The 26,752-nt window shown below is 37.9% G+C and overlaps 1 protein-coding gene and 2 non-coding genes across 4 annotated transcripts in view; 2 read left to right on the top strand and 1 right to left on the bottom strand.

Annotated features, from left to right (window-relative positions):
• LOC123312186 (homeobox protein aristaless-like) overlaps positions 1-26,752 on the top strand; it is a 60,418-nt gene that overhangs the window by 32,018 nt on the left and 1,648 nt on the right. For both annotated transcript variants that reach the window (XM_044896449.1, XM_044896450.1), the window contains 2 exons: positions 11,121-11,358; positions 14,449-14,494. In XM_044896449.1, coding sequence (XP_044752384.1) covers positions 11,121-11,358; positions 14,449-14,494 — 284 coding nt within the window. The remainder of the gene's footprint in view (positions 1-11,120; positions 11,359-14,448; positions 14,495-26,752) is intronic.
• Trnal-uag lies at positions 10,074-10,153 on the top strand. The gene has a single exon. It is a non-coding gene; the product is annotated as a tRNA-Leu (tRNA).
• On the bottom strand, positions 10,833-10,905 carry Trnar-ucu. Its single transcript has one exon. It is a non-coding gene; the product is annotated as a tRNA-Arg (tRNA).

Consider the following 26,752-nt stretch of genomic DNA (forward strand, 5'->3'; position numbering starts at 1 on the left):
GATAGGTGAATGTACTTATTCCATCAAAATTGGAGAAAAATCCAGCCATAGGAAAAAACGAAAAAATTAATAGTGCCATATGCGCTCAGACAAACGTCCTGACATACCTAGTCCTATATGAGGATTATATTGAAAAATTCTTAGCCTTCCATAGAACCGAACAAAATTTCAATGTCAGAATATTTCATTACTCAACATATTCTCCTCTTAATTGGATCATTTGTTACAGTGAACCTGCAACATCTCTATACCTTTCAAAAAAATGTTTCTTCTTGCTCTGCAAACCAGACCTCCACAGCTTTTATTACCTCCTCGTCAGAAGAAAATTTACGACCTTTTTACCTTTTTTTCAGTTGAGGAAAGAGATGATAGTTAGATGGAACCAAATCTGGTGAATAAGGGGGGTGTTCTAGTTATTCAAACCTTGAATCACGAATTTTTTGCATGTCATCATGAGATTTGTGTGTAGGGGCGTTGTCCTGCAAAAACAAAAGACCTTTAGATAGCTTTCCGCGTCTTTTCTCTTTAATTCCTCAATTCGGTTCAAGAAGTCTACATCGTTTTCAAATCGAGCACAGATCGAACGCGATGCTTCTACCCTTGCACGCTTTTGGTCAACATTGAAACATTTGGAGATCCATTTTGCAGCAATTCTTCTCATGTCCACATTGACGTGAACTATATGATGAACGCGTTCGTATGAAATATTCAGTGTTTCAGATATCCATTTTAGCCCAATTCGACGGTCTGATAAAATCTTGTCATGAACTGCATCGATATTTTTGGGGACTGACACAGAAACTGGCCTTCTCGATCGGTCATCATCTTCAATGAAAAATTTACCTCTTTTGAAGCTTGCAGTCCAATTTTTCACGGTCGCATACGAAGGACATTGATCATCAAGTGTATTAAGCATATCTTTGTAAATCTGCTTATCTCTTAACCCTTTTAAATACAGGTACTTGATGATGGCTCGATACTCCAATTTTTCGATTTTCACAATTTCGGTGGACATCTTCTTTCTTTTAATTTATTACGTAACTCTGGTTTACTTTTTTGACCTCAAACTTCACCCTGACACTTCTAATGAGTTATTGTTCGTTGCTATGGTAACGCAATATTTTTTTTAAGCAGGGAATTGGCCTAGGCTAACTTGATATCAATACATCCTCGTATTTGTGTTGGTGGCTGTCTGTACCATCAATCAAACGAGCTACTGTCTCTTAGGGCTTCATAATAAGGCTCGCATTCAGATCCCAATTTATGGCTTATTCCTTACCTTAGACAAATCACGAGGTGATGTATTTTTCCTGGAAAATGGATCGGGTTTAATCTATATTATACCAAATGTGGGGGCACTTTCGAGGCCGTGCGATTATAAGGCCGTAAAACTAAAAGCGATGTAGAGACGTAGAGTCGCGATGTTATATTGTTCCCGAGCTTGTTCGATACGTGCACTTAGCATATCTAAGTTCTTCTTGACTAATGGAGTCTTTATCTTTCCGCTCTGCCTCGAGACAAAGCCTATTTCCAGCCCCGACTCCCTAATATTGTGTCCGAGGTGACCGCTTATCTGTCTTTCTTTAATTACAAACGTTTTATTTCTGGATTCTTGTAATATTCGATCGTTTATCTCCGGATCGTGAATTCCAGAAGGTCGGAATGCGGGGGTATCTGGATTTTGGAATTTTTCGAGTTTTTTCGGCAGGGAAAAAATTTGAGGTATTCCCGAACATCTCGAACTCGGTTTTCTCGTTTCTAACCCGAATTTGAATACAAATTTCGCACGTGATATTAGTTTGTAATCGAATTGGCCGGAAAACCCTAGAAAGCTTGATCAACAAACACAGATTTGTGCCATAGCGGTATTTCGCTTATTTGCACATACATTTAGTAGAAAAAATACTGGAGCATGTCATAGATCGCGTTCTTGGAAATCTATGAGCTCTTTATTATGCCTACATACAGGGTGAGTCTCTGACTCGAACAAATATTTCAATAGTAGATTCTTGAGGTCAAAAGAAACACTTTTTTCAATTTTCAAAATACTGAAATGCTGATAAGTGACTTAATACTTGGTATTTCCACCCCTTGCGTTAATTACAGCGCGGCAACGACGGTTCATACTCAAAATGAGTGATCTTAAAATGTTCTGATCTAATCCTTCCCAGATTTCTCCGAGTTGGATTCCTAAGTCATTAAGAGTAGCTGGATGATTTTGTGAACTTCTCAGCCTTCTATAGAGGTTGTCCCAAACCTGCTCAATCGGATTGAGATCTGGACTTCTTGCGGGCCATTCCATTCGAGAGACTTCAACCTCTTCAAGGTGCTCCTGAACGATGCGCGCACGATGGGGTCTGGCAGTATCGTCCATAAAAATGAAATTTTCACCAATGTAAGGGGCAAATGGCACTACATGCTCTTCAAGAATGTTCCTTATATACTTATCAGCATTCATAGCTCCATTATCAATGACCACTAGGTCTGTGCGAGCAATCAAAGATATTCCACCCCATACCATAATTGATCCTCCCCCAAAACCAGTAGTATTCAGGAAATTGCACTGAGCATATCTTTCATGTGGACGTCTGTATACAAGGGAACGTCGTTCACAATGGTAGAGGCAGAATCTAGACTCATCTGTGAAGAGAACTCTTTCCCAATCGGCCTCTTCCCAATGGATATGCTCTCTCGCAAAATCCAAACGCGCCCTTCGATGGGCTGGGGTAAGAGCTGGGCCTCTTGCCGCGACACGAGGCCTTAAATCATATTCTCTAAGGCGATTTCTTATTGTTTGAGTGCTAATTTGCACCTCACGAGTTTGCTCAAGCTGAATTTGAAGGAGGCGAGTGGTTGCAAACCGTTGTCTCAACGAAGAAACTCTCAAGTAACGTTCTTGAATGGCAGTTGTTACCCGTGGTGTACCCTGTCCTGGTCTTCGGACAATCATACCTGTCTCCCTGCAACATTCTGGACACACTTGTATGGGAAACTCCAAACCTTTCTGCAATTCTTGTGTATGTCCACCCTTCTTCTCGCAAAACTACCGCTTGGGCACATTCCTCTTGGGTCAAATTGCGTGTTTCTCGATCGAGTGTAGAAAATCAAACGAAAGAAAAACTATTGATCACTAGAATTGATTGAAAACAACTGATTTTAGAATAGAGCCAATACATTCAAAATCTGATAATATAATCTTTTTTTATTCCTGCTGGGAAAAAACATCTGTATTGAAGAAAACCGTTGAAAGTGTATAACATATGCATGCTTAATTCTGATAAAAATAATAATCATTGAGAACACCTTCAGTTGTAGAATAAATTTGAGATTTCCATAATATGCGTTATTTTTTTGCGCAGTGTATATTGACAAAGGTGCATTTGAAGTAATCTGGTTTGTGATTGAGAGAAATTGGCAGAACTCGTGTACTGGCAGTACTACCTCGTTTTGTTGTTGAGTAATGAAGATTTGAAGGAGTAACGTTTACTCGTCTATTGAGAATCGTATAATTCAGGAATATTTTATCATTATTCGGTCATAACATTTCACTGATTATGTGCACCTTTGTAAACAAAGATGACTCCTGGATTAGACGGTTATATACTGAAAATATAGACGTGCAAGTGCAAAAGATTTCTTCTATTTTAGGCTTATGACTAATCGTGGTAAAACATAATTTTCGTAGACTGTAGAGCAAATCACTCTTTTTACTAACCCTACAGATCTAAAGCTTCTGCCTGTTGATCCTTACGTTCAGTAGTCGTAGACCAGACTAGGACCAGATTGAAGAAGCGCTCGAGAACCCCCAAAGAATCCGAAGAACACGACATAATTCACCAATACCCATCAGAGATGAAGGAATGCGTCCCAAAGCACTTCCGCGTTATCGGAATTGACTGGTCGTCGCCTGGCTGACGTCATCCGATGCGCTGTAGTTTAGACCGTAGAAAAAAGAATAATTAATTAACCAGTCATAGCCACCTGCTAACGACCGAACCATTAGAGTATCTCCGACTTTAGCCTTGGCATCAGCGCGGTTTTGCCACATTCAGCGGTTTTTCTGCCATTGCTGCAAGCTGGATTTTCAGCCTGACAGTTTGGGCAATTATAAATGATTATGAATTAATTGAAAGGATTCGGTTGCGCAATCCATTTTTACCGGATAATCGTCTATATTCGGCTTCATTATGTAATTATTGGAGAGATTATAGCCTGCGTATGGTTGAATTGATTGACTGGGGATTATAATGGAAAAATTAGTGTGATTGGCAGGATTCGATTATACAAATTGATTCTCCTGGAAGCTTGGTGAAACTAATGAAGGAAAGTGGGTGAAAATTTGTACATTCTTACACGGAAAAGGTGTGAGCATTATGTCCGTTTGCTGAAAAATTCATTTTAAGAACGTGCTCAATAACTTTCTACTTACACTGGTGAGTTTTTGTCATCTCCCATCTCCCAATAAGATTCATTATTCTTCATGTCTTATCTCTTAGTACCAGAGCATAAGCCCTCCATGAAAGAGGTTATTCAAGAAACTTTTGAAATCTCTTAGAGAGGCTTTGAATTGGCGCCTATCTTAAGGCCAGTCCACACTACTCGTGTTTGTGCTCGTCTTAGTCTTGTTTAGTAGGCAGGTATCTCTTTTGATTCGTTCCATAATTGTCCACATTAACTTAGTTGCTTGCATGTTGCTTGTCTAGCTTGGACCCGCGAGGATCCGCTTAATTTGCAGGCTTGTACTCGTGCTCATGACTCCCGAGTTACATAAGTACGAGCACAAGTAGTGTGGACCGGCCTTTACGTTCAGTTCTTATCGCACCAAACCCACAACTATACTCCATTCACTTTTATTTTAGCCGTCGGTTGGCCATGGAAATTTGACACATTTCACTCTGTATAGTACGAAAATGTGGGGTTATGACGCTTGTCAAAATATTTTTAATCAACGCTATGTTGCCCGTTCTACGTATAAGTTTCTGTTATTCCGTATTTTATCACAATGTAGAATCTCTTCGGAAAATATGTGACGAACATAATTGAAGTTTATACAAACTGATTGAAGGCATACCAAATCCAGTTATTTGCATGGAAAATATAAGAGACCAGTATAATATCATAATATGCACTACCTTGAGGACAGTTAATGTTCGGTATCTTCTTTGGCTAAAGTTTGAATACGCTACATCAGTTGTACATTTCAAAAATATTAACCCAAAGATGAAATGCATATGTTGCAGTGGTTGGGAATGAGTATCTCCCGAAGGAATTAACAGATAATTACAAGAATGTTAAATTCTTCAAGAGAAATCATCTTGCATCAATATAAGTAAAGGGAATAAAGTTTCAAAAAAGATGAACCTTTGAACAAAAATTTCACATGAATAAACAATTAGCAGGACAACTGGCGCGTATTTGTGACTGTTCATCTTAATGCATTGATATAATAATAATAATTAGGTATTTATTGGTACCTTAAGACATTTACAATGTATCGGACAAGTCAAATGAAAAATAGAAAAATCAATTTTCGGGAACTTATTCTACGATGACATTCATCGAAAATCCTGAAATAGACTTTTGGCATTAATTCACCCAAACATAAAATTCTCAGATGGCACCACTTTTTTGGGTTTCCCAAAAGAAGGAAATTCCTTGTCGTTCTCTTCATTCACAATATTTCTGATTTTGGAAATATTCAGCTGAAATATAAGTCGTTTAGATGCAGATGAAACATTATATAAATTCTCATAAATTGAATATGTTCGCTACCGTCTGACGTATTGTGGATTTTAGAATATCAGGGTATGACTATTTGAATGAGCGGACCTGAATTCTAAATAGCACTTCCTGAAATCCTGTCTCTTTTTTCAATCACTCCCGGCATTTTCGTAATAAAAATTGATATTAGTTGTGGGAACGGCGTTATGACTATAACGACATTTCATGAGTGCTAACCTTACTCCGTTCTAGTCACAAAAACTTGAGAAAATTATTTCATGGTCAACCGACTGCTAAAATAAATGTGAATGCAGTATACGTGTATGTTTGAGCCGAAATGCATCAGGGAGACCAGTGTCCCATTCCCTTCGCCGCCACTGCCAGAAAATCCCGCAGAAAGGCCCGATAAATTAGCGATAACATACTTATTGAATTAGAGCCCGGACCAGGCACGCTCGCCGCGCCAGAAATTCGACCTACGTAGTCTTATGGTTATTTTATGTTTTAATTAAACGGAAAAAGATAATAGACCCAACTCGTACACCCAGAGAATTCCTTTTTGTCCGGGCCGGTTACAAAGAATCAAATTGTCATTTTCATTCTTCGGATAAGCCAGTATTCAGTTTTTTCCTGCTCGTATTGTTCGGCATCGAGATGGGAACATTTTATTATTTTCGAGGAGGCTGTTCCCCTGTGACGGCGAATCTCCGGGTGATTAAGATATTTTTTAATGATCGCTTAATATCGGCGGCATTTCTCGGTTTGGCGAAATCGCGTCTTGCCGAATTTGCGGCGAAAAGCTGGTTTTCGGAGTTTCGTCCGTTTTTGCCCGGGTATGCCGATCATTCCGATCGTTATTTATCGCGTATTTCGGACGTGGGTTTTTCGAGCAGTTTGTTCCGATTTTTTTCGCGTAATTGCCGTCAGAATATCGTCTTTGACGGATAATTTCGGGGGCATTTGACAGTCGATTCAAAGAGCAACTCTTCTAGTAATAAACCTGAGAATTTAATCCATTTCGACACGTCCTTTCGGTCTTGAGGAAGTTTTAACTGAACCCAACTTTTTGGGAATTTTTCGATGTTCAGCTTTAGAGAAATTTTTCTTTCAGGATAATCATAGTAGATCTAAATGTGATACATATTCTGATAGAGCAATTCTTCTAGTAAGAAATCTGAGAAGCTCACCCATATCGGCGCAACCGTTCGGTCTTGAGGAAGTTTTAACTTAACCCAACTTTTTGGGAATTTTTCGATGGTTAGTTTAGAGAAGTTTTTCTTCCAGGATAATTATCGTAGATCTAAATGTGATACATACTCTAAGAGAGCAACTCTTCTAGTAATAAATCTGAGAATTTCATTCATTTCGGCACAACCGTTCGGTCTTGAGGAAGTTTTAACTGAACCCAACTTTTTGGGAATTTTTCGAAGGTCAGCTTTAGAGAGGTTTTTCTTTCAGAATAATCCTAGTAGATCTAAATGTGATACATATTCTGATAGAGCAATTCTTCTAGTAAGAAATCTGAGAAGCTCACCCATATCGGCGTAACCGTTCGGTCTTGAGGAAGTCTTAACTTAACCCAACTTTTTGGGAATTTTTCGATGGTAAGCTTTAGAGAAGTTTTTCTTCCAGGATAATTATCGTAGATCTAAATGTGATACATACTCTAAGAGAGCAACTCTTCTAGTAATAAATCTGAGAATTTCATTCATTTCGGCGTAACCGTTCGGTCTTGAGGAAGTCTTAACTTAACCCAACTTTTTGGGAATTTTTCGATGGTCAGCTTTAGAGAAGTTTTTCTTTCAGAATAATCCTAGTAGATCTAAATGTGATACATATTCTGATAGAGAAATTCTTCTAGTGATAAATCTCAGAAGCTCACCCATCTCTGCGCAACCGTTCGGTCTTGAGGAACTTTCAACTGAACCCAACTTTTTGGGAATTTTTCGAAGGTCAGCTTTAGAGAAGTTTTTCTTTCAGGAAAATGATCGTAGATCTAAATGTGATACATATTCTGATAGAGCAATTCTTTTAGTAAAAAATCTGGGAAGCTCAGCCATCTCGGCGCAACCGTTTGATCTTGAGGAAGTTTTAACTGAACCCAACTTTTTGGCAATTTTCGTCATCATTCGAGTAGATTTTCTTCTAGGAAAATTATCGTAGATCTAAATGTGATACATATTCTGAAAGAGCAACTCTTCTTGTAATAAATCTCAAGACTTCATTTATTTCGGAGCAACCGTTCGGTCTTGACGAATTCTCAAGTGAAATTTGCAGAAAATTGGTCGTTTAAATGAAAGAATAATCGGTGTAGAACATCTATCCTTGCACCTATCCTATAAAAACCGAATTCCACCGTGGCGATCGATCGCCATATTTCGGAAAACGGGCCTTAAATCGATCTGCCTTAGCGAACCCGTTCCGGCTGACACCTGCCTACTAGGATCACGCATACGGCTAAAATAATGCCCGTTGCAGTGACGCTGCGGGATTCTTGTTTTTCTGTCAATTTGGAGTGCCATAAAAATATATAACGGCCGCAAAAAATACAAGACATTAAGGTAATTATCCTGTTCGGGGACGCTAATCTTATTTATGGGATTAACATGGGTCTTGTAATCGCCCATATTTTTGGCGGATTTTTCGTAGGTTATTTCCAGGAAATTTTGGAAAAGAGAAAGAATCACAAACCCCGAGGAAATTTTCACTGTTTTGAGAGACGAATGTAATATCTGTCGATGCTGGAATATTTCTGTAATTTCCTGATATTCTTTAGCCAACTTTCCTCTGATTCAACACTCGAATAATGAATCAAAATTGATCGAATTCTATCGGTACTTGGAGTAATTGGTTTCAACGTGTGTGTGTGTATGAGCGAATCGATGAAAAGCTTCGTGATTAAGTTCAGGAATTCGAACAACTCATCAAGTTGATGCAGTGGCAACGCAACCTTCCAGATATCCAACATTTTCGACATCAACTCATCTTAATTGACGAGTCCCCAATGAACGTAATCCCTTGTACCGAACACTCTATATAAAATAGATCTTCGTTATTAAACGAAAGATTTCCTGTCCGCGCCTTCATTAATATTGAAGTTGTGTTCGTATGATCGCGTTAATCTTATTACAAATATAAATTATTTATACGCGCTTCAATGAAAACGATTTTATACTCCTGCAGAACTCGTTAGTTTGGAAAAGGTATACATAATGAGATCGCATTATATTCAATTTGGTGCGGCGTCAAAGCGACAGGATTAGACGGGGTAAATGAGATTTGCGACCAAGGATATATACAGGGGAGACGTTGATGATCATACACAGCCCAAAAACTCATTGTTAGCCTTTTTATTTTATGCATGAAATATATTAAGTAAATAGTTATCTTCACAACATTTCAGCAGTTTTTATCAGCAAAAACTACGTTTTCTTTTGATAAAGAGTGTTCTTGATGTTACAAATTTTGTATATCAGTCAACAGGTAGCCAGACCAGATCTAACACATGAATCCATATGTGACTCTGTCAGTTAACTTCTTGTTTATTATGTGTTTATTTTTATGAATCCGTCAACGTTGAATTCATAATGACACAATCAAATATGCCCGGTGTTTAGTGTTTAACCATTTCCACGGTCAATTCATTCATTTCGACGGCAACGTAAACATGCCCAACAATGGAAAATTAGGAAAATGACTTCCGAAGGCCCGATCATAAAGCAGACCGTAAAAAATCGCATTTAGTTAATGATTTAATTGTGGAAACGCACACACATCTATCCGCCGGTCGTCTAAAGCTCCGCGGTCCGTTAAATTAACTTTTAATTACTTGAGAAAATGAATTTCAGTCATTTGTTGGCTAATTCGGTACAAGACCGGGCCGATAAGCATCTCACAGACGGTTGCTTTCAAATGACACGTTGGTTCGGTGAGTTTCTTGATCTGTCGGTCAGATAGTGTCGTATTAAGCCTTTCCATCACCTTCTCGTGATTAGGTTAGGCATCGTTCGCACGTATACGCAAGAATACGCTTTACTTCGATCTATACTTTTCGGTAGACAATTTGACATCTATAGAGGTTGAATTTCGCAGATATCACTGCCAGTTTTGCACATTTGTTTTTAGAAACGACAGTTTTATCATTTCAGTTGACTTTTTTCTATATCTTTTCAAATTTTCGGCTGAAAATAGTCTAAAACGCTTAATTATGTTAAAAGACCTAAGAATATTGGTATAGACTAATGGTGCAGCAAAGAAAACCATCTAATTGGCACATGGCAATCACGTGATCGCCCTGCCATGCCTCAACACTACACTTCGTGTGTGAGATCCACCTGACACGACTTGCACAAGGCAGCGTGGCCGAGCGGTCTAAGGCGCTGGTTTTAGGCACCAGTCCGAAAGGGCGTGGGTTCGAATCCCACCGCTGTCAAGAGTTTTTACACGGCTTGAAAGGCGTGGGTATGAACTATGGAATTGGTGATGCGAGAAACGCGGTAATATTGGAAAAATATACGTTCTGCAGGTTAGAATTTCGTCCCTTAGGCCACCTTGGTTCTATTGAGTTCCCCTGAATTTTCAGGCGAATATTTTAGAGGTGCAGGTGCAGAATCTTCAGTTTCTCACCTCCCACGTTAGCGGAAGTGGAAATTACCTGTCGGATCGACGTAATAAACATCCCACTTAATCAGGGTCTCCAATTATACCGGAAGATGCTTATTAATTTTCGATTCATTCAGAAATTTGGACGCCATAAATATTATGATAATTTATGTAGGACTAATAAATGTAGAGTCGTTTAGCTGGTCCTAATTCATGCTCATTAAATTGAATATTCTCCAGTAAGGATTCACCTATTATAAGTTTCTTCTGCCTTTCAAAAGAATACTATCATTTTTCACACATAAAGAAAAGTGGAATAGATGCTCCATATGCCCCCTTTAGATGTAAATTAACTATGAGTCTTCCTCAGTTTGTACTTCTACGTAAGGATAGGTGATCTCATGATGTTTTACTATTTCTTTTCTATTTTCGTTTTCAACATACCACCTTGATTGGAATCAAACCTGATGAGACTTGATTCATTTTCATATCTTCAAAAAGATACGCCTCATCCCTGGCGGGGATCGAACCCACGACCTTTGGATTAGAAGTCCAACGCGCTATCCTCTGCGCCACAGGGACGTCCTGAGTATAATTTGGAATATTGTGTCCCTTGAGATTTCATGATAGGCATGGTTGGTTTATGCTGGCCGGTAACTTATTTTCTGATCCCTAACTCAAGAAGTAATATCCCACATGTATATACAGGGTGTATCAATGAAAAATCCCATTTTTACATCATTCTCCGTGATCAATACTAGAAGTGACCAATTTAAAACGAAAGATGTTGTTTTCAGAATCAGCTGAATCGAAAGAAACCCCAGATAACATGGGAATTTCCGAAGAAATAACGCCGAACGCTGGAATCGAACCCCGTTCACTACCAGCCGATCAGAGTGACGGCAGTGAGGCGGAAACTGATGAGTTTGCACCCAAAAGGAAGCAGCGTAGATATCGGACAACTTTCACCAGCTACCAGCTGGAGGAGTTGGAGAAGGCATTCTCTAGGACGCATTATCCAGACGTTTTCACACGGTAGGTACCACACAACAAATTTTTTTACTCACATAAGTAACACTTATGTGACAAAATACGACCATTTAGTCATTCAACACACTACTTTTTTAAGATTATAATTTTTTCTCACAACTAAGTATTCATTTACACCCTGTGGAATCCGAACAAATGTTCGAAATACGCGTACTGGATACAGATGCCCGAGATGAAGGCAATTTGTCCGCTACATCTGTAAAAGGGTCTTCTGATGTTTCTCGAAGGATACGTATCTATTCATTAGTTTACCGACCCCAGACAGATCCAAATTTGACATCCGGTATTGCACACGATGAATTTAGAGATCTGTAATTTCGAGGACCCATTCTTTCTAATATTATATTATCGTCAATTCCCTGAAAGAAATTGAGATATCCATAATGATCTTCTCCGAGAAGTTGGATCAATTTCATGTAATTTCATTGACTAAATTCGAGATGAGTATATTCTTCTTCTGCTTTTTATGATTTCCAGGGCTGGTCTATCAATTTGTCTTGGATATCTCAGCATATTCTTGAGATCTCGAAGTATTTTAGGGAGTTTCTTACTTGACGCATCGTTGAAGTCTCCAGGTATCTCAAATACAACATAAGATTATCGGGTTTTCAGTGACTTAAACCTAAACCAGCCAAGTTACCTTGACAAAACCGGAAGCATACTTCAATTTGTTACATTTTTATTACACCAGGTCCGAGTTTTAGTACAGATCTCTAAGCTTTCTTTAAGTTTAATCTCCTTAGATGACAGTTCCTCTCTTAACGCATCGTTGATATCTCCAGAGTATTCAGAGTTTTCTCTCCTCTTTTCAAGCATTTAGGAAGGTTTCTTTTTAAACTTATCGTTTTTGTCTTTAAACATTGTTCATCTTAACAATTCATCGACAATTCTTGTGGGTTTTTCTCCGAATCTAAGAGATGATTTGTTTGAAGATTTCAACAGAATATCTTCGTCGAATATTCTTCGAAAACTCCACGAATCTCATTCGTTGCCTAGGTACTCAATTCATCTGTGTGTGTGGTTGCTAACGTAATTTAATGAAAACAACTTTGTTATATTCATGCTCTGTGAAATTACACGAAGTGTTCCACAGTTAATTGAGTTTTCATAATTATCCGGAGTCAGTGAAAAACACGTTTCGAAGCGTTCGATCATGACAATTCATCAGTCATTTCGAATAAGGCAATTACTCATTAGGCGATAAGGTATTAATATCAATTACTTCAATTCTGGTTAATAACAACGGTTTCATGAGTTTTGCAAGGTTTTCACTTCATTATTCCCAGTTCCTCCTGCGTTTAACTCTAATGGAAATGATGTTTAGCAATTCACGATCTAGACAGTGACAAAATCATCATAGAAATGAAGGTTTGATAGGATAATCGATCGGAACTTTATAAAAAGACCACTTTTCGAGTGGCATTCATACCTATAGTAATCGTAGACAACAATTTCGAATCAAACACAAACAGGGGTATCAGAAAGATTATGGAACCTAGTTTGGAACCTTGCGGTACTCCACCATCATCCAGTTATGGTCTTGCCAAATGTACCACAACGTTTAAAATAGCATTAATCATGAATCAAGGTATAGATTCTTCTTTCTCCATGAAGATATCAACTGAAATCTAATCGTAATCAACATCGAGAGACCTGGACATGGCCTTTGCGAGTATAACCTTTTTTCTTTATTTATTTTTAATGAGCGCCCGCGGAATTATATTATTTCACTTAACTCTTACGTTTTAATTGCGTTTCAGCCGTCGGTAATTGTATGTAAAAGATTATTTCCTGCCGGCAAATGAGTGCCTATTGGGCAGCGCTTGTTATTAGCGGGAAACACCGAAAGCTACATTATAGACCGAATTGCGTGTTGCGGAGCTCCATAATATACTGCTAATACCATATTATGATCTTAATAAAGATACACATTGTTTCCCTGATCATTCGTCTTCATTTGATCAAGTCCGGATTATTATGCATATTATAGGTTAGGAAACACGTGAATTTCGGAAGCAGTGGCGATAATATATTCACCTCTTCGGAAGAGAAATTGATGGACTGATGGTCGCTCATCTGCTCGGCAATATGGGCAGTTTCTTTATGGGTGAAAAGAGGCCAGGTTGGCTTCGAAAACTGGACCGTAACCCCCTGGATTTGCTTATCTCTGCATCATCTGATCCACCCTGACAGCTTCCATGGAAGCATTGGCCTGCTTTCTCCGGATATTTATATGAAGACGGCTGACAATTGGTGTAAAACATCCTCATGTAGCTTCTCTGAGATCATAATATCTATACGAAGTATTAAAAACAGCCCTGTAGCTCGCATTCCTTAATTCTTCCTATCAATGTTTGGATCGACAATCCACAGATAGATGGCCAATGAATGAATATGAATGATGCCCTAACCTCGAAAACCACACCGTTTGAATCTTGAACAATCTTCATTTCGATGCTGTATTTTCAAATAAATCTCCAGTGAAACTTGTAAGATTTTCATGCACATATTTGTGTCCACTTTTCTCGATCCTGATGCGATACAATGAATCAGGGATTCCTACTCTCAATTTGTACCGTATCATCGTTATCTGAACGAAGCCAATGCCGAATCCGGATGAAAACACTCTATACATAACGTTATCGCAACCAAGGCGAGCAGGGTTGAAATTGTTTCTTCGAAGGGAGGACCTACAGATAGCAATAATTAAATTTAAAGCCGGGTTTTTGATAAGATAGGCTTTCGGCGGCCAGGTAAACATGTTTTAGTAATGAGTAGACTGATAGAGACTGGATGCGCATTTCGAAAATGTCATCGTTGTATTCGAAGGTCCAACAAGCATTCTGTCATTGGGTACATCACGAACACTTGTAGGTTACAGCGAATAAACTGTATTTCATAAAATATGAATTGCTAATTGTTATAGCGCGATTACTGATTTATCTAAACTCACGCAGTGAAAACAATAAAACCAATCAACCAACCTGGTTGTTCAATATTTCTTTATACTCTCAGGAGATTTAAATGAGAACTTCCATGGGCTTTCTTGAAATAAAACGTCACATTTTTTTTCAGCGAGGAACTTGCTATGAAGATAGGACTCACGGAGGCAAGGATACAAGTAAGTATTTCATTAAATATATTTTATTCATCATTGGATTATTGATCAAAAGCTTGATAGCAATTATAAAAATAATATCTAGCCTATAACAACAGGAAACCCTAAGGATTGAGATAAAAAGTCTGGGGAACAAACTCAAATAAAGTTGAATAGAAGATCTTTGTAGAAACATATGCTCGTAGTGGCATCAGTAAAAAGCATGATTACGAATATAGAAAGAATAGTTAAGAAACAAACTGAATATATGTATGGCAATGAGCTCATTAAACATCTACGAGAAAGCAAAGAGAGATGTCATTCCCTTTTTGCGAGAACAAAGATTAATTTAATGTCTTGCATTTAATTGAATATGTACTGGCAAATTGGTTTCGTAATTGGATTAATACAGACACTTCTTCAACCGTGATTATACGTATAGCTACACTCAATTTATTTGCAGTGGTGTGGCGTTTCCTGAAAAGCGCTCAATTTGTATATTATGCGTAGAATGCTCAGCGGAGCTCTGGAAAACTACAGGTTGTCTCTCGACATTTCTATTTGCGGAATATAAGAATTTTGTTCTGCGTTTTGTCGGCTATATTTGTTGATTGAAGAAGAATCTTAAACAGTCCCAAATCTCAATCTCACGTGGTAGAATTAGAAAAATGAAGGCCAGAAGTCATCTGCTTCTGAAGGTATTTTCGGAAGGTAAACCCTTATAATATATACAATTAGCTCTCTAGGAACAGTATAGAACCTCCGCCGCTGTATGAGTACCTATCCATTATTGTCTGTGTAATCAATTTGCATTCACAAATGAATTCATGCAGATTGATTTGTGAGCCTCAATCGAGAATAGTTACACGGTAAATAATCAATGAAGTAATTGTTCAATGTCTGAATGAAAAAATCATGCTCCAATTGTGTTAGTATAGATTTGGGTTCGGTGATAACACATTCGTACTCATTTCATAATATAATTCTCTATCTACTTCCACATGGTGTTTACTGAAGATGCGGAGAGAGATGCAATGAGTATTTTCTACTCTTTGAGGCAGTTTTTCTTGGAAACAGTCAGACCAGGCCTTCCATTTTCTCTCAGATACTCCAAGGTTTCAGAAGGTGTGATTTGCAGCTACAAATTTGCATCTCCAAGAAGTTTTAAAGGGTGATTACCCCTAAAAACACCCCTAAAACATGAGATAAATACTCATTTTTGAAACCGAACGTCTCAGAAGTGGTGAATATTTTACCCCCGCTTCCTCGCATGATATTGCTGTTTGAAATAAAGGATCGCCATATCTTAAACAACCAATAACCATGGAAACCATGCGTTTTTGTACTGTTAAATCTTGAAACAACCTTCACAAAGAAATTCTTCGAATGATTCATATTCTGTAGATTGCAGAGGAAGTGGAGCAATTCCAGTCTCATCATCCCATTCATTAAATCTCTAAGCATCGAGACAAGTGCTCAAAATTAACTCCTCGATCGGAGAGAGAGATCTAGATTAACCGATTCCTGGGACGCTGGGCGCTGATCGGCAATATCATCATCATCTCTAGCGACTACTGGTCCCATTAAGGTATGACAGCCAATCAAAATTACCGGGATTGTTGGCCTGTAATTACTCCGGATTAAAGTCCATTATAAACTGAAACAAGGCGAAAAAAAGGCCGAAATTTCCGAATCATGCTGGAAATAAGAATATGATTATGTGATAACAGAGAGCGGTCGGACCTTTCAATCGATCAATCACAATGGATCCGCGTGTTCCGCGGCCAATTAAACCATATCGATGGTATCTGGAGGACTCGATTCGATTAAGATGAGTTATGGCCCGGAAAAATGTGCAGAATCATGTTAACCGTGTTCAGCAACAGTACATGATACCACTTTTAATGGGACGGTTGTATTAGAGGCTTTAATTCGTTGCTGCTCGGCCTTTGTATCGCTTTATTAGATTTACGGTGGCAAAAAACGCGGGGATGAGGCGGCTTTTTGTTCGTTTTCAGTCTTAGTTTAATCGTGACTCTGGATTGGACGATGCGTGGTTAATTGATTGGTGTTGGAGAACGGCGCTGTTTCCGTTTTTTCAACGTTAGATCTGATGTCTTCACGTTTTACGTTGTGTGTTATATGATACATATCCTCGAAGAACAACTCTTCTAGTAATGAATCTGAGAATTTCATTCATTTCGGCAGAATTGTTCGGTCTTGAGGAAGTTTTAACTGAACCCAACTTTTTGGGAATTTTTCGAAGGTCAGCTTTAGAGTAGTTTTCCTTCCAGGATAATTGTCGTAGATCTAAACGAGATACATATTCTGAAAGAACAATTCTTCTAGTTATAAATCTGAGAAGTTCATCCATGTCGGCGCAACCGTTCGGTCTTGAGGAAGTTTCAACTGAACCCAACTTTTTGGGAATTTTTCGAAGGTCAGCTTTGGAGTAGTTTTTCTTCCAGGATAATTGTCGTAGATCTAAACGTGATACATATTCTGAAAGAACAATTCTTCTAGTTATAAATCTGAGAAGTTCATCCATGTCGGCGTAACCGTTCGGTCTTGAGGAAGTTTCAACTGAACCCAACTTTTTGGGAATTTTTCGAAGGTCAGCTTTAGAGTAGTTTTTCTTCCAGGATAATTATTGTAGATCTAAATGTGATACATATTCTGAAAGAGCAACTCTTCTAGTAATAAATCTGAGAATTTCATCCATTTCGGCAGAATTGTTCGGTCTTGAGGAAGTTTTAACTGAACCCAACTTTTTGGGAATTTTTCGAAGGTCAGCTTTAGAGTAGTTTTCCTTCCAGGATAATTGTCGTAGATCTAAACGAGATACATATTCTGAAAGAACAATTCTTCTAGTTATAAATCTGAGAAGTTCATCCATGTCGGCGCAACCGTTCGGTCTTGAGGAAGTTTCAACTGAACCCAACTTTTTGGGAATTTTTCGAAGGTCAGCTTTGGAGTAGTTTTTCTTCCAGGATAATTGTCGTAGATCTAAACGTGATACATATTCTGAAAGAACAATTCTTCTAGTTATAAATCTGAGAAGTTCATCCATGTCGGCGCAACCGTTCGGTCTTGAGGAAGTTTCAACTGAACCCAACTTTTTGGGAATTTTTCGAAGGTCAGCTTTAGAGTAGTTTTTCTTCCAGGATAATTATTGTAGATCTAAATGTGATACATATTCTGAAAGAGCAACTCTTCTAGTAACAAACCTGAGAATTTCATCCATTTCGGCAGAATTGTTCGGTCTTGAGGAAGTTTTAACTGAACCCAACTTTTTGGGAATTTTTCGAAGGTCAGCTTTAGAGTAGTTTTCCTTCCAGGATAATTGTCGTAGATCTAAACGAGATACATATTCTGAAAGAACAATTCTTCTAGTTATAAATCTGAGAAGTTCATCCATGTCGGCGCAACCGTTCGGTCTTGAGGAAGTTTCAACTGAACCCAACTTTTTGGGAATTTTTCGAAGGTCAGCTTTGGAGTAGTTTTTCTTCCAGGATAATTGTCGTAGATCTAAACGTGATACATATTCTGAAAGAACAATTCTTCTAGTTATAAATCTGAGAAGTTCATCCATGTCGGCGCAACCGTTCGGTCTTGAGGAAGTTTCAACTGAACCCAACTTTTTGGGAATTTTTCGAAGGTCAGCTTTAGAGTAGTTTTTCTTCCAGGATAATTATTGTAGATCTAAATGTGATACATATTCTGAAAGAGCAACTCTTCTAGTAATAAATCTGAGAATTTCATCCATTTCGGCAGAATTGTTCGGTCTTGAGGAAGTTTTAACTGAACCCAACTTTTTGGGAATTTTTCGAAGGTCAGCTTTAGAGTAGTTTTCCTTCCAGGATAATTGTCGTAGATCTAAACGAGATACATATTCTGAAAGAACAATTCTTCTAGTTATAAATCTGAGAAGTTCATCCATGTCGGCGCAACCGTTCGGTCTTGAGGAAGTTTCAACTGAACCCAACTTTTTGGGAATTTTTCGAAGGTCAGCTTTGGAGTAGTTTTTCTTCCAGGATAATTGTCGTAGATCTAAACGTGATACATATTCTGAAAGAACAATTCTTCTAGTTATAAATCTGAGAAGTTCATCCATGTCGGCGCAACCGTTCGGTCTTGAGGAAGTTTCAACTGAACCCAACTTTTTGGGAATTTTTCGAAGGTCAGCTTTAGAGTAGTTTTTCTTCCAGGATAATTATTGTAGATCTAAATGTGATACATATTCTGAAAGAGCAACTCTTCTAGTAACAAACCTGAGAATTTCATCCATTTCGGCAGAATTGTTCGGTCTTGAGGAAGTTTTAACTGAACTCAACTTTTTGGGAATTTTTCGAAGGTCAGTTTTAGAGTAGTTTTTCTTCCAGGATAATTATCGTAGATCTAAACGTGATACATATTCTGAAAGAACAATTCTTCTAATTATAAATCTGAGAAGTTCATCCATGTCAGCGCAACCGTTCGGTCTTGAAGAAGTTTTAACTGGTCCCATCTTTTTGGGAATTTTTCGAAGGTCAGCGTATCTTTCAGGAAAATTATCGTAGAACCAAATGTGGTACATATTCTGAAACAACAATTTGTCTAGTAATAAATCTGAGAATTTCAGCCATCTCGGCACAACATTTCATATCTCAATGACCTTCTCTAAGTTTTTTGTAGACTAAAAACGACATATTTACTCGGGATATTGGCATATGACTGCTCTGTACTTCATGTCAATGCACAGAGATATAGAAAATTGAATTTCTGGCAACACGTCATAAATGACAACGCGTGTGATTAATTTCCTCGGTTGCGCTGAATAAAAACTGCCTCAAAATGACACAATTAGCACACGCCGTTAATTAACATAAAATAAATATCAATCAAACCGAATTTGTGTTGAAACCGATACATGGTTTGTCGAGCCACTAGTTTTTCTCATTTCTAGGCCGTCGAGAAGACCATAATTGGTGCTATCGAGGCAATGAGGTATTTTCTGATTCGAATATTAACATAAATACTAGTTTTACTCTTCAACAATGACGGAAATACCCGAGCGATGGAAAATTAAATCTCATTAAATAAATGCGCCTAATCTGCTATCAAGCCGCTCTTGTCATGGCTCCAGGTAGACTTTTTGATTTATTAATCGACTCTGATTGATGCACTCTGGACAATTTCCTTTCAGATGAAAATTGACGGCAGTTGAGGTTCAGCGATGAGTGTTGTTATTATTTTTTAATGACGAATTAGTCACTTTAATTATCAACTAGTTCCTGTTGACTCATCTTAGCAACAAATCGATGTTGCTCAGTGGGAAAATTCAAAGATTTTTCAATCATACAATTTGCCGCAATTTTTTTGCTAGCAAGTTTGTTTTCCCCTCTTTCAATAGCATTTTGTCAATGAGTTGCAGGTCTTTATCAGTTGATCTGAACGTCCACTGTCTTATTTTACGGTAATTTCTGCATCGCTGGGGTTTTATGACATTATAAAATTAAGTGAATATCCTATAACTATCGGTATTTTTTCGGATAGCTTGGAAACGGGAACGTATCATGGAGTTTCGGTCCATTAAATGAACATTAATTGGAATATCTGTTTAATTCTGTGTGGCAGTAGAGACTCGAGGAAGTTTGGCATTTTTCGAACGATGGTTTATTGCAGATTTAACTGGATGTTTCCAATCCAGGAGGATTGATTTATGATTCGATTACGATCAGTTGATTTTTCTACCTCTAGGAGTTCTGTTTCAATCCCTTCCTTGAGTTGATTTTTTCCACAACGATACTTCAATTTGCATTTCGTTTTCTCATGAGGGAAATACGTCGTTCTTACTCTGCTCTCTTTTTCTGGAAACCTCTGAACATAACTTGATGAAAAAGGAGTATCATTCAGCGATGAACTAAGTTCAGTGTGAAAAATTAACAAATAAAAATCATTATATCGAAAAATTGGTCTATTGTTCAATAAACTACTCAGCGAGTAAAATTTTCATTTAGTTACAGGGTTTACAAAGGTATCTATAGGAAATTCAAGGTGAAAATAGTTGTAAAAATCGAAGGGTCCATCTAAAATTGTTTTACCTACGGCAGCTTCCCTTTGATCTTTCATCGAAGTATATAATGTAACGCTTATACCGCAGCAGACAGTCGTTATCCTCTAGCATCGGATAACGTAGTGTAAATAAGATGAATACCATACAGATCGTGATGCAGAGCATCATCCCATGGACCAGGACCGGTCGAGGCAGAGCGACCCGCTGCGTCCGAAATTGGTTCAAAGCTATCCCACTGCGCCAAACCACAGAAACTACATTATAACAAACTAGCATATTGTTTCAAAAGTAAGCGGCATCCTTTAAGTTCCACTAACGAAACGTCTGTTGTGATGCCGTTAATTTAATTACGATTCGGCTTTTTATAAACCTGGCATTATGTGGAAACACGCACTCTGCATAAAAAACACACGGAGAAAATATTCGTGATTCAGATTTTTCTTCGATCAATCTGACTACTCTAGTAGGTTCTAGATCTAGGCAATCAGGATTAGACCTGTACAGGTCGAAAATTCACCAGGTATATGCAATTGCATCTCCGGTTGTAAAAACGGTGACCTCAATGGAAAACACCAAGAACCCACAGTTCTCGAGAAATGGAGACTTGTAATTTACTCAATTAACCTAATCGTCCAAGTCCGTGACTGCTACTCGAGTAGTGTCGAAAAAATCGTCACAAAATGACTCGCTTCCTTCTACGCTCTGTCATTTTCACACAACAGGTGCCTTTTCGTAACATATTTTTGTCTTGGGACCTTTGTCAACGGGAATTTCGAAAACGTTCTCGCCTATGTATACCACGGATGGTTAATCTCTTTTTAAGTATCTGAAGAAGCATCAGAACATGTTGATATAGCTACCTACACTTATCGAAGAACTGTGGTGTAGGGATATTCAATATTCTCTTAAATTATATATTGAAATCCAAAATTGTTGAGGCTGATTAATCTATCGATGAAAATCAAGGTACTGCAAAAATGCTTCACGAAGGAAACGCGTCGTTGATTGAATTTCTTGGGCACAGGACCGGAATATTTCTATCAGTGTTAATGAGTGTATATCCTCGAACAATGTTGAATATATAATGCCCGACTATGAAACGAAAATAATTCCCCACACCTCATAAAGACGTATCATTAAACTTTAGCCATGTCATAAAACATAAATTAGCAGCTCATAACTCCATAATTGATGGTTTTCAACCGTGGAGCAATCATTGTTTTAGTACATCTAATAAAATTCGATTCGATAACGGTGCTTGTTCGCTAATTATCGATAATGGGTTCAATTAGTATAATGAAATTTCGGACTTGGTTAATTACGGAATTCATTAATTCATCAGATGTATAGATAAATTGATAGATAGTTCATGTTTTGAGTTTTTTCACGTATTATAAACCAGGAAAGATAGCCTGAGTGACATTTGTTGGAAATTAGGTTGGTTTGGGATAAGTTCTTCTTCAATGGAAGGCACTAGGCACTTTGTTAAACAACCCGTATATTGTTTCAATTTATTTAAAGGAGGTTGATTTATATTATCAAAGATATCAAACCAGGACAGACCAAAAAGGAAAGAAATATCTTCTTCCTTAAAGATGCTTATATACAGTTACAGTATATTGGTTCCAATATCGAAGTTTTACACTGTCGAACACTACTGGGATTTGTCATTCAACACTCTGACTGACAGCACTAATATTGTCGACTAAACCAATCGCATTTGACATATTTATTGTCGTCAAGAATTCTGAATAGTAAGGGATTGGGTTTTGCTTAAATTGCTCTAATTTATCTCAAGAACATTAGAAGTGTTAAACAAATAACTAATTTCTTCTACGTTGGCGACAGAATTTTCTTTGCATGTGAACAAACGAATTTATGAGAGCTGACATAGATATTTTTATCATCAAGTTTTAAAAAGTCAAAATTGTCACGATGTTACTATTGACTATTGCTTGTTTTTGAAAAATTTTTTGTGAGAATGGAATAATTTGAAAACGAAACTTGCTCTGGTCTATCGAGCTGTACTATTCTGGCTTCATTCTCTGTTTATGTCAGAATTTCGGACCATATTTCCAACGGTATACCAGCAAACGATCTTTAACCTTTCCACTCCGAATAGAAGTCGATGGAATGTCCAGGAAAATAATGAATAGCTCTATGATTGTATCCATGCGGGCGGAACTCACTCATTATTTCTCATATTTATTCAATTTTTTATCAATTATCCCTCTGGTCGCATAAAAACACCGACTTCGTTTCTTGTGAAACACACACGCTGAAACAGAATTTACGATCGAGGTATTTTCCAAGAACAGGAGTTTCCTTCGTAAATGAATATTCATTAAGTAATCCAATATGAATATTCAGTCCAGATAATTACTTCATATCGAATTTTCCTCGACACGTTATAATTATTCGAATCGATGTATAACGTAAAAACGACGAACAAATCGAATTGAAGTGAACCGTACGATTTGAGATAATTTCAATCGTTTTTATAGTAGAGAAATAGGTATGTCATACGTGAAAATACGGAAAAATGAGCTGCCAACTTATTTAAGTACCTACCTAGTTATAATTTGATTACGTAAAGAACAGGGAGAGACAGTATTTTGAAAGTGCATGCAGAGTCAAGATATTCTCTTTTATCAAGAGGAGGTATAGAGGAGTTTTATGCAAAATCTCATTGTGGCTCATAATAAAAAGTGTTTAAAAGGCTACATCGCCATTCTCAGGGGTGAGGGGATTGTAACCACGGAAGAGACAGCCTCCTGGCAGAAACCAAAATATAGAGTTGTGCCCAAATTTTGTCACATAAATGAGGACAGACAATATTTTCATGGAACCGATGACAAGCTCGGACGGTAATGAGAACCGTGAAATTTCCGAACTGTAGATTTATCGGAGATTAACATACTTTAATTTGTGGCATATAATAACGCGTTCGTCGGTAATTTGCCTCCATCAGCGTACACCCAGACGTGGTCAACACGAACGGAACATAGTTAAAAATCGTCCGTAATATCCCAGGGAGGGTGTGGTCTCATAATGAACTTTTATAAAAATTTCCTCGACTGTTACAAACGGTTTAATGTGTTCGCCTTTGTGAATGAACATTTTGCGTAGGTATAATTTAATAATGAATAATAATATGTTAGCTTGCCCGCATAACACTTTACGTTTCACCTGGAACTTCAGGGACCGTTTCGTTTCCTCTCTCATTACAAAATTCAAATTGATTGGCAGGTAGGTTCCCTTTTTTAATTGAACAGCGTGAGGGTCGATTAGAAGGAAATCATATGCATCGGGATATCATCATTCATCACTTCGATAGTAATTTCTCATTTTACCTAGCGTTTCTTTCATGATGGCTTATGCCGAGAAACGGTGTTTTTCGTAAACCCATGTTTTGGATCTTGACGCTAAAACGTTTTGGAGCACGAACAGTTATTAGCTGCAATTTCGCTCTCGGATTTATTGGAAATCGCTTCTGTTTCAAGCTCTGGTGGCTATATTTAAAACGAGAAGGGTTTTGAGCGCCTATCGACTTGAAACCAATCTGCCATGGACTCGCCATCCGACCAAAGCTCTCCGGATGCCATATTATGAAACTCTTTTCTTCTATTCTCCATTGATCCGAGGTATTTGGTCTTTGGTCTAACCTGAGTCGATTTTTCGTTGGAAAAAGAAAAATAGCCACTGGTTCCACAATTTTCTGTTCAAATATAATCGAACGAATAATTATTTTCTATAATGAAGTCAAAAACACATATTTTTGAGTAGAACAACTTGTAGAGTAGATTTTGGCACCCTTAACCCAAGGAAAATCCTGATACATTCGATGTTGCGTTCAATTCGAACTTTTCCTGGTATAGAATGCTTAGTTGGGGAACCGACGATGCTGAATCGGGATTTACTCGAGCGTCGTGGAGATCTAGTGGATTTTGAAGATTAGATTGTAGAAAGAAATAAAGGTTCGACCATGTATGTACTTTCAGCGGTGGGGAAAGCGTCTACAGGGTCTCAAAGATGTAAACAAAAATCGTCAGGTGTAGATACTCGAGCGTGTCAGATTAAGATACTGTATATGCCCTACATGTCTCTGATAATGAATTCATGCTTATCTGACAGTTTTGCGCGGTGGGACTGGCCGTACGGTAGTGTTGAAAATGGTAAAAAAAAATTTCCAGCGTGTCAGATTTTTAGTGGATGTGTTAATTGGACCCAAAGGAAGCTACTTTTCAAGGGACTGACAATTTGGACGTGACGCAAGGCCACAGCGAGCGGTCCTTTGAAAATGTAAAAAAAAATCGTTACTTGTACATACTCGAGCGTGTCAGATTTTCATACAAATGGTTAATCTCGGTGTTGTTGACGTGCTGACCCATTAAATTGACACTAATCAGGTGGGGTTTTCTTAATCTGTCACTTTTAAGATGATAAAAATGCTTTTTTTTCGAATATTGCCCTGCCTGTACCTCTAATCGTTTTTGTATTCATTATGAAAGTTGTAGATAATAAAATTCTACATAACCTTTGTCTGAAGCAATTTTACATACTCTTAACCATTCTCGAGTTAGAGGGCAATAAGGGCGAGAAGCTTAGCCACACACGCGAAAGGACAAGGTCAATATGGAATCCCAGTCTAATCTACATTCATCCAATTGTCAAGATGACAATCAATGACAATTTCGAAATTAGTCACGAAAATTTTAGTGTTGTCTGTGACTGAACCTTAGAATGTACTATTTTTCAACCGAGTGAATTTTCGCTTCAGCATCAGCATGTATCGCTAAACACCTCGCATTAATCGCCATATATCTCAAAAACGTTTGAACGTAGAAAAAATTGCTTGGGACAAAATTCGTAGAAAATGTTATGCTCTACAACTTTTATAATGAATGCGAAAAAGATTTGAAGCCCAGAGGAGGAAATAAGTCAAAAAAACTGATTTTTGTGACCTTCATGGGCAATTTTTATTGTTTCGTCTTGCTAAAACTGTCAGAGTATACTTTTTCCGTTATTCTTGAATCATTAGCTTCAAAATAAGAAAAAACTCCACCGCGTTCGGGAATGTACACGTGACGTTTTTTTTTGCAACTTTGGCGCTCTCCAACACATTTTCGACACGCTTAAATTGTCAGATTAAGAGAATATATACTTTTCAACATGTAATTAACCACATATATCTCAATCTGACACTCTCGAGTATGTACAATGATCGTTTTTTTTTACTATTCTGACAGGCTGTCCTAGACAATTCCCCCTATAAACAGGTCAAACTTTTAGTAGAGGTACTCTACAGGGTCCAAGCTATGTTCCCTCTTCGGCTCCCCAACTAGAAGTGCTCCTCTGAATTAATGAACCCATTCTCTCCCCCATCTATCGAGAAGCAAGACATGACTCCTAGACGATTAAGCCCTAATCTAACATGTAGTCCCAGTCTGTTTCCCCGGAATTTATCGCGTCGTGAACCGTCAAATCCGTGAGCCTTGGAGCCGCCGGATCAGATAAAATCCAACAACAATATACCGGAATAAAAAAAGGCCAGAGAACACGACAAATAATTTGTAGAAATCCACCGTATCTGCGTGAGTGAAACTGTACTACCTGCTGTTTTATAACGCCGGCGACTCCAATAAAAATAAATAATAAGGACTTTAATACACCCTTTCGTTCCTGCGGCACACGAATTACGAATTTTCCTGGAAGTTGAAATATTGCGGGTTCGGAGGGAAAGCACCGAGCTTTCGCAGTGCGTCGCATGTTTCTGCAGCGAAATATGAGGTTGGGAAATTTATATTATTACACTGATTCGATCGAAGAAATGTGCAATTGCCTCCGAAGAATAACAGTTGTTTTCTTTAACCGATGAATCATAATCGTTTTTTTCTTGATGGAAGTTCGAAAGCTCTAATTGGATACTATATACGAAACTTACCTTCCATATAGTGTGAATTCTTTCCACATTCTCAACTTTTTTCTGAGCATATTACTCGTTCTTTCATTAGCTTTTCCTTGTATATAAGATAAGGGGACTTTTTTCAACTATGAAAATGTTGATTATCTTTTAATAAACGTCGTAACTCAATTTATTAAATCGATCCCAATTAGCAATTAGTTCGTTTTATGAGACGGAGTTAGATGCACACTGATATCTTCTGGGAATCAGAAATCAGTTTTATCCTCATGTACAATGTACCCAATAACATAATGAACATAAA

Source organism: Coccinella septempunctata, chromosome 4, assembly GCF_907165205.1.
Source record: "Coccinella septempunctata chromosome 4, icCocSept1.1, whole genome shotgun sequence".
NCBI classification, from domain to species: domain Eukaryota; kingdom Metazoa; phylum Arthropoda; class Insecta; order Coleoptera; family Coccinellidae; genus Coccinella; species Coccinella septempunctata.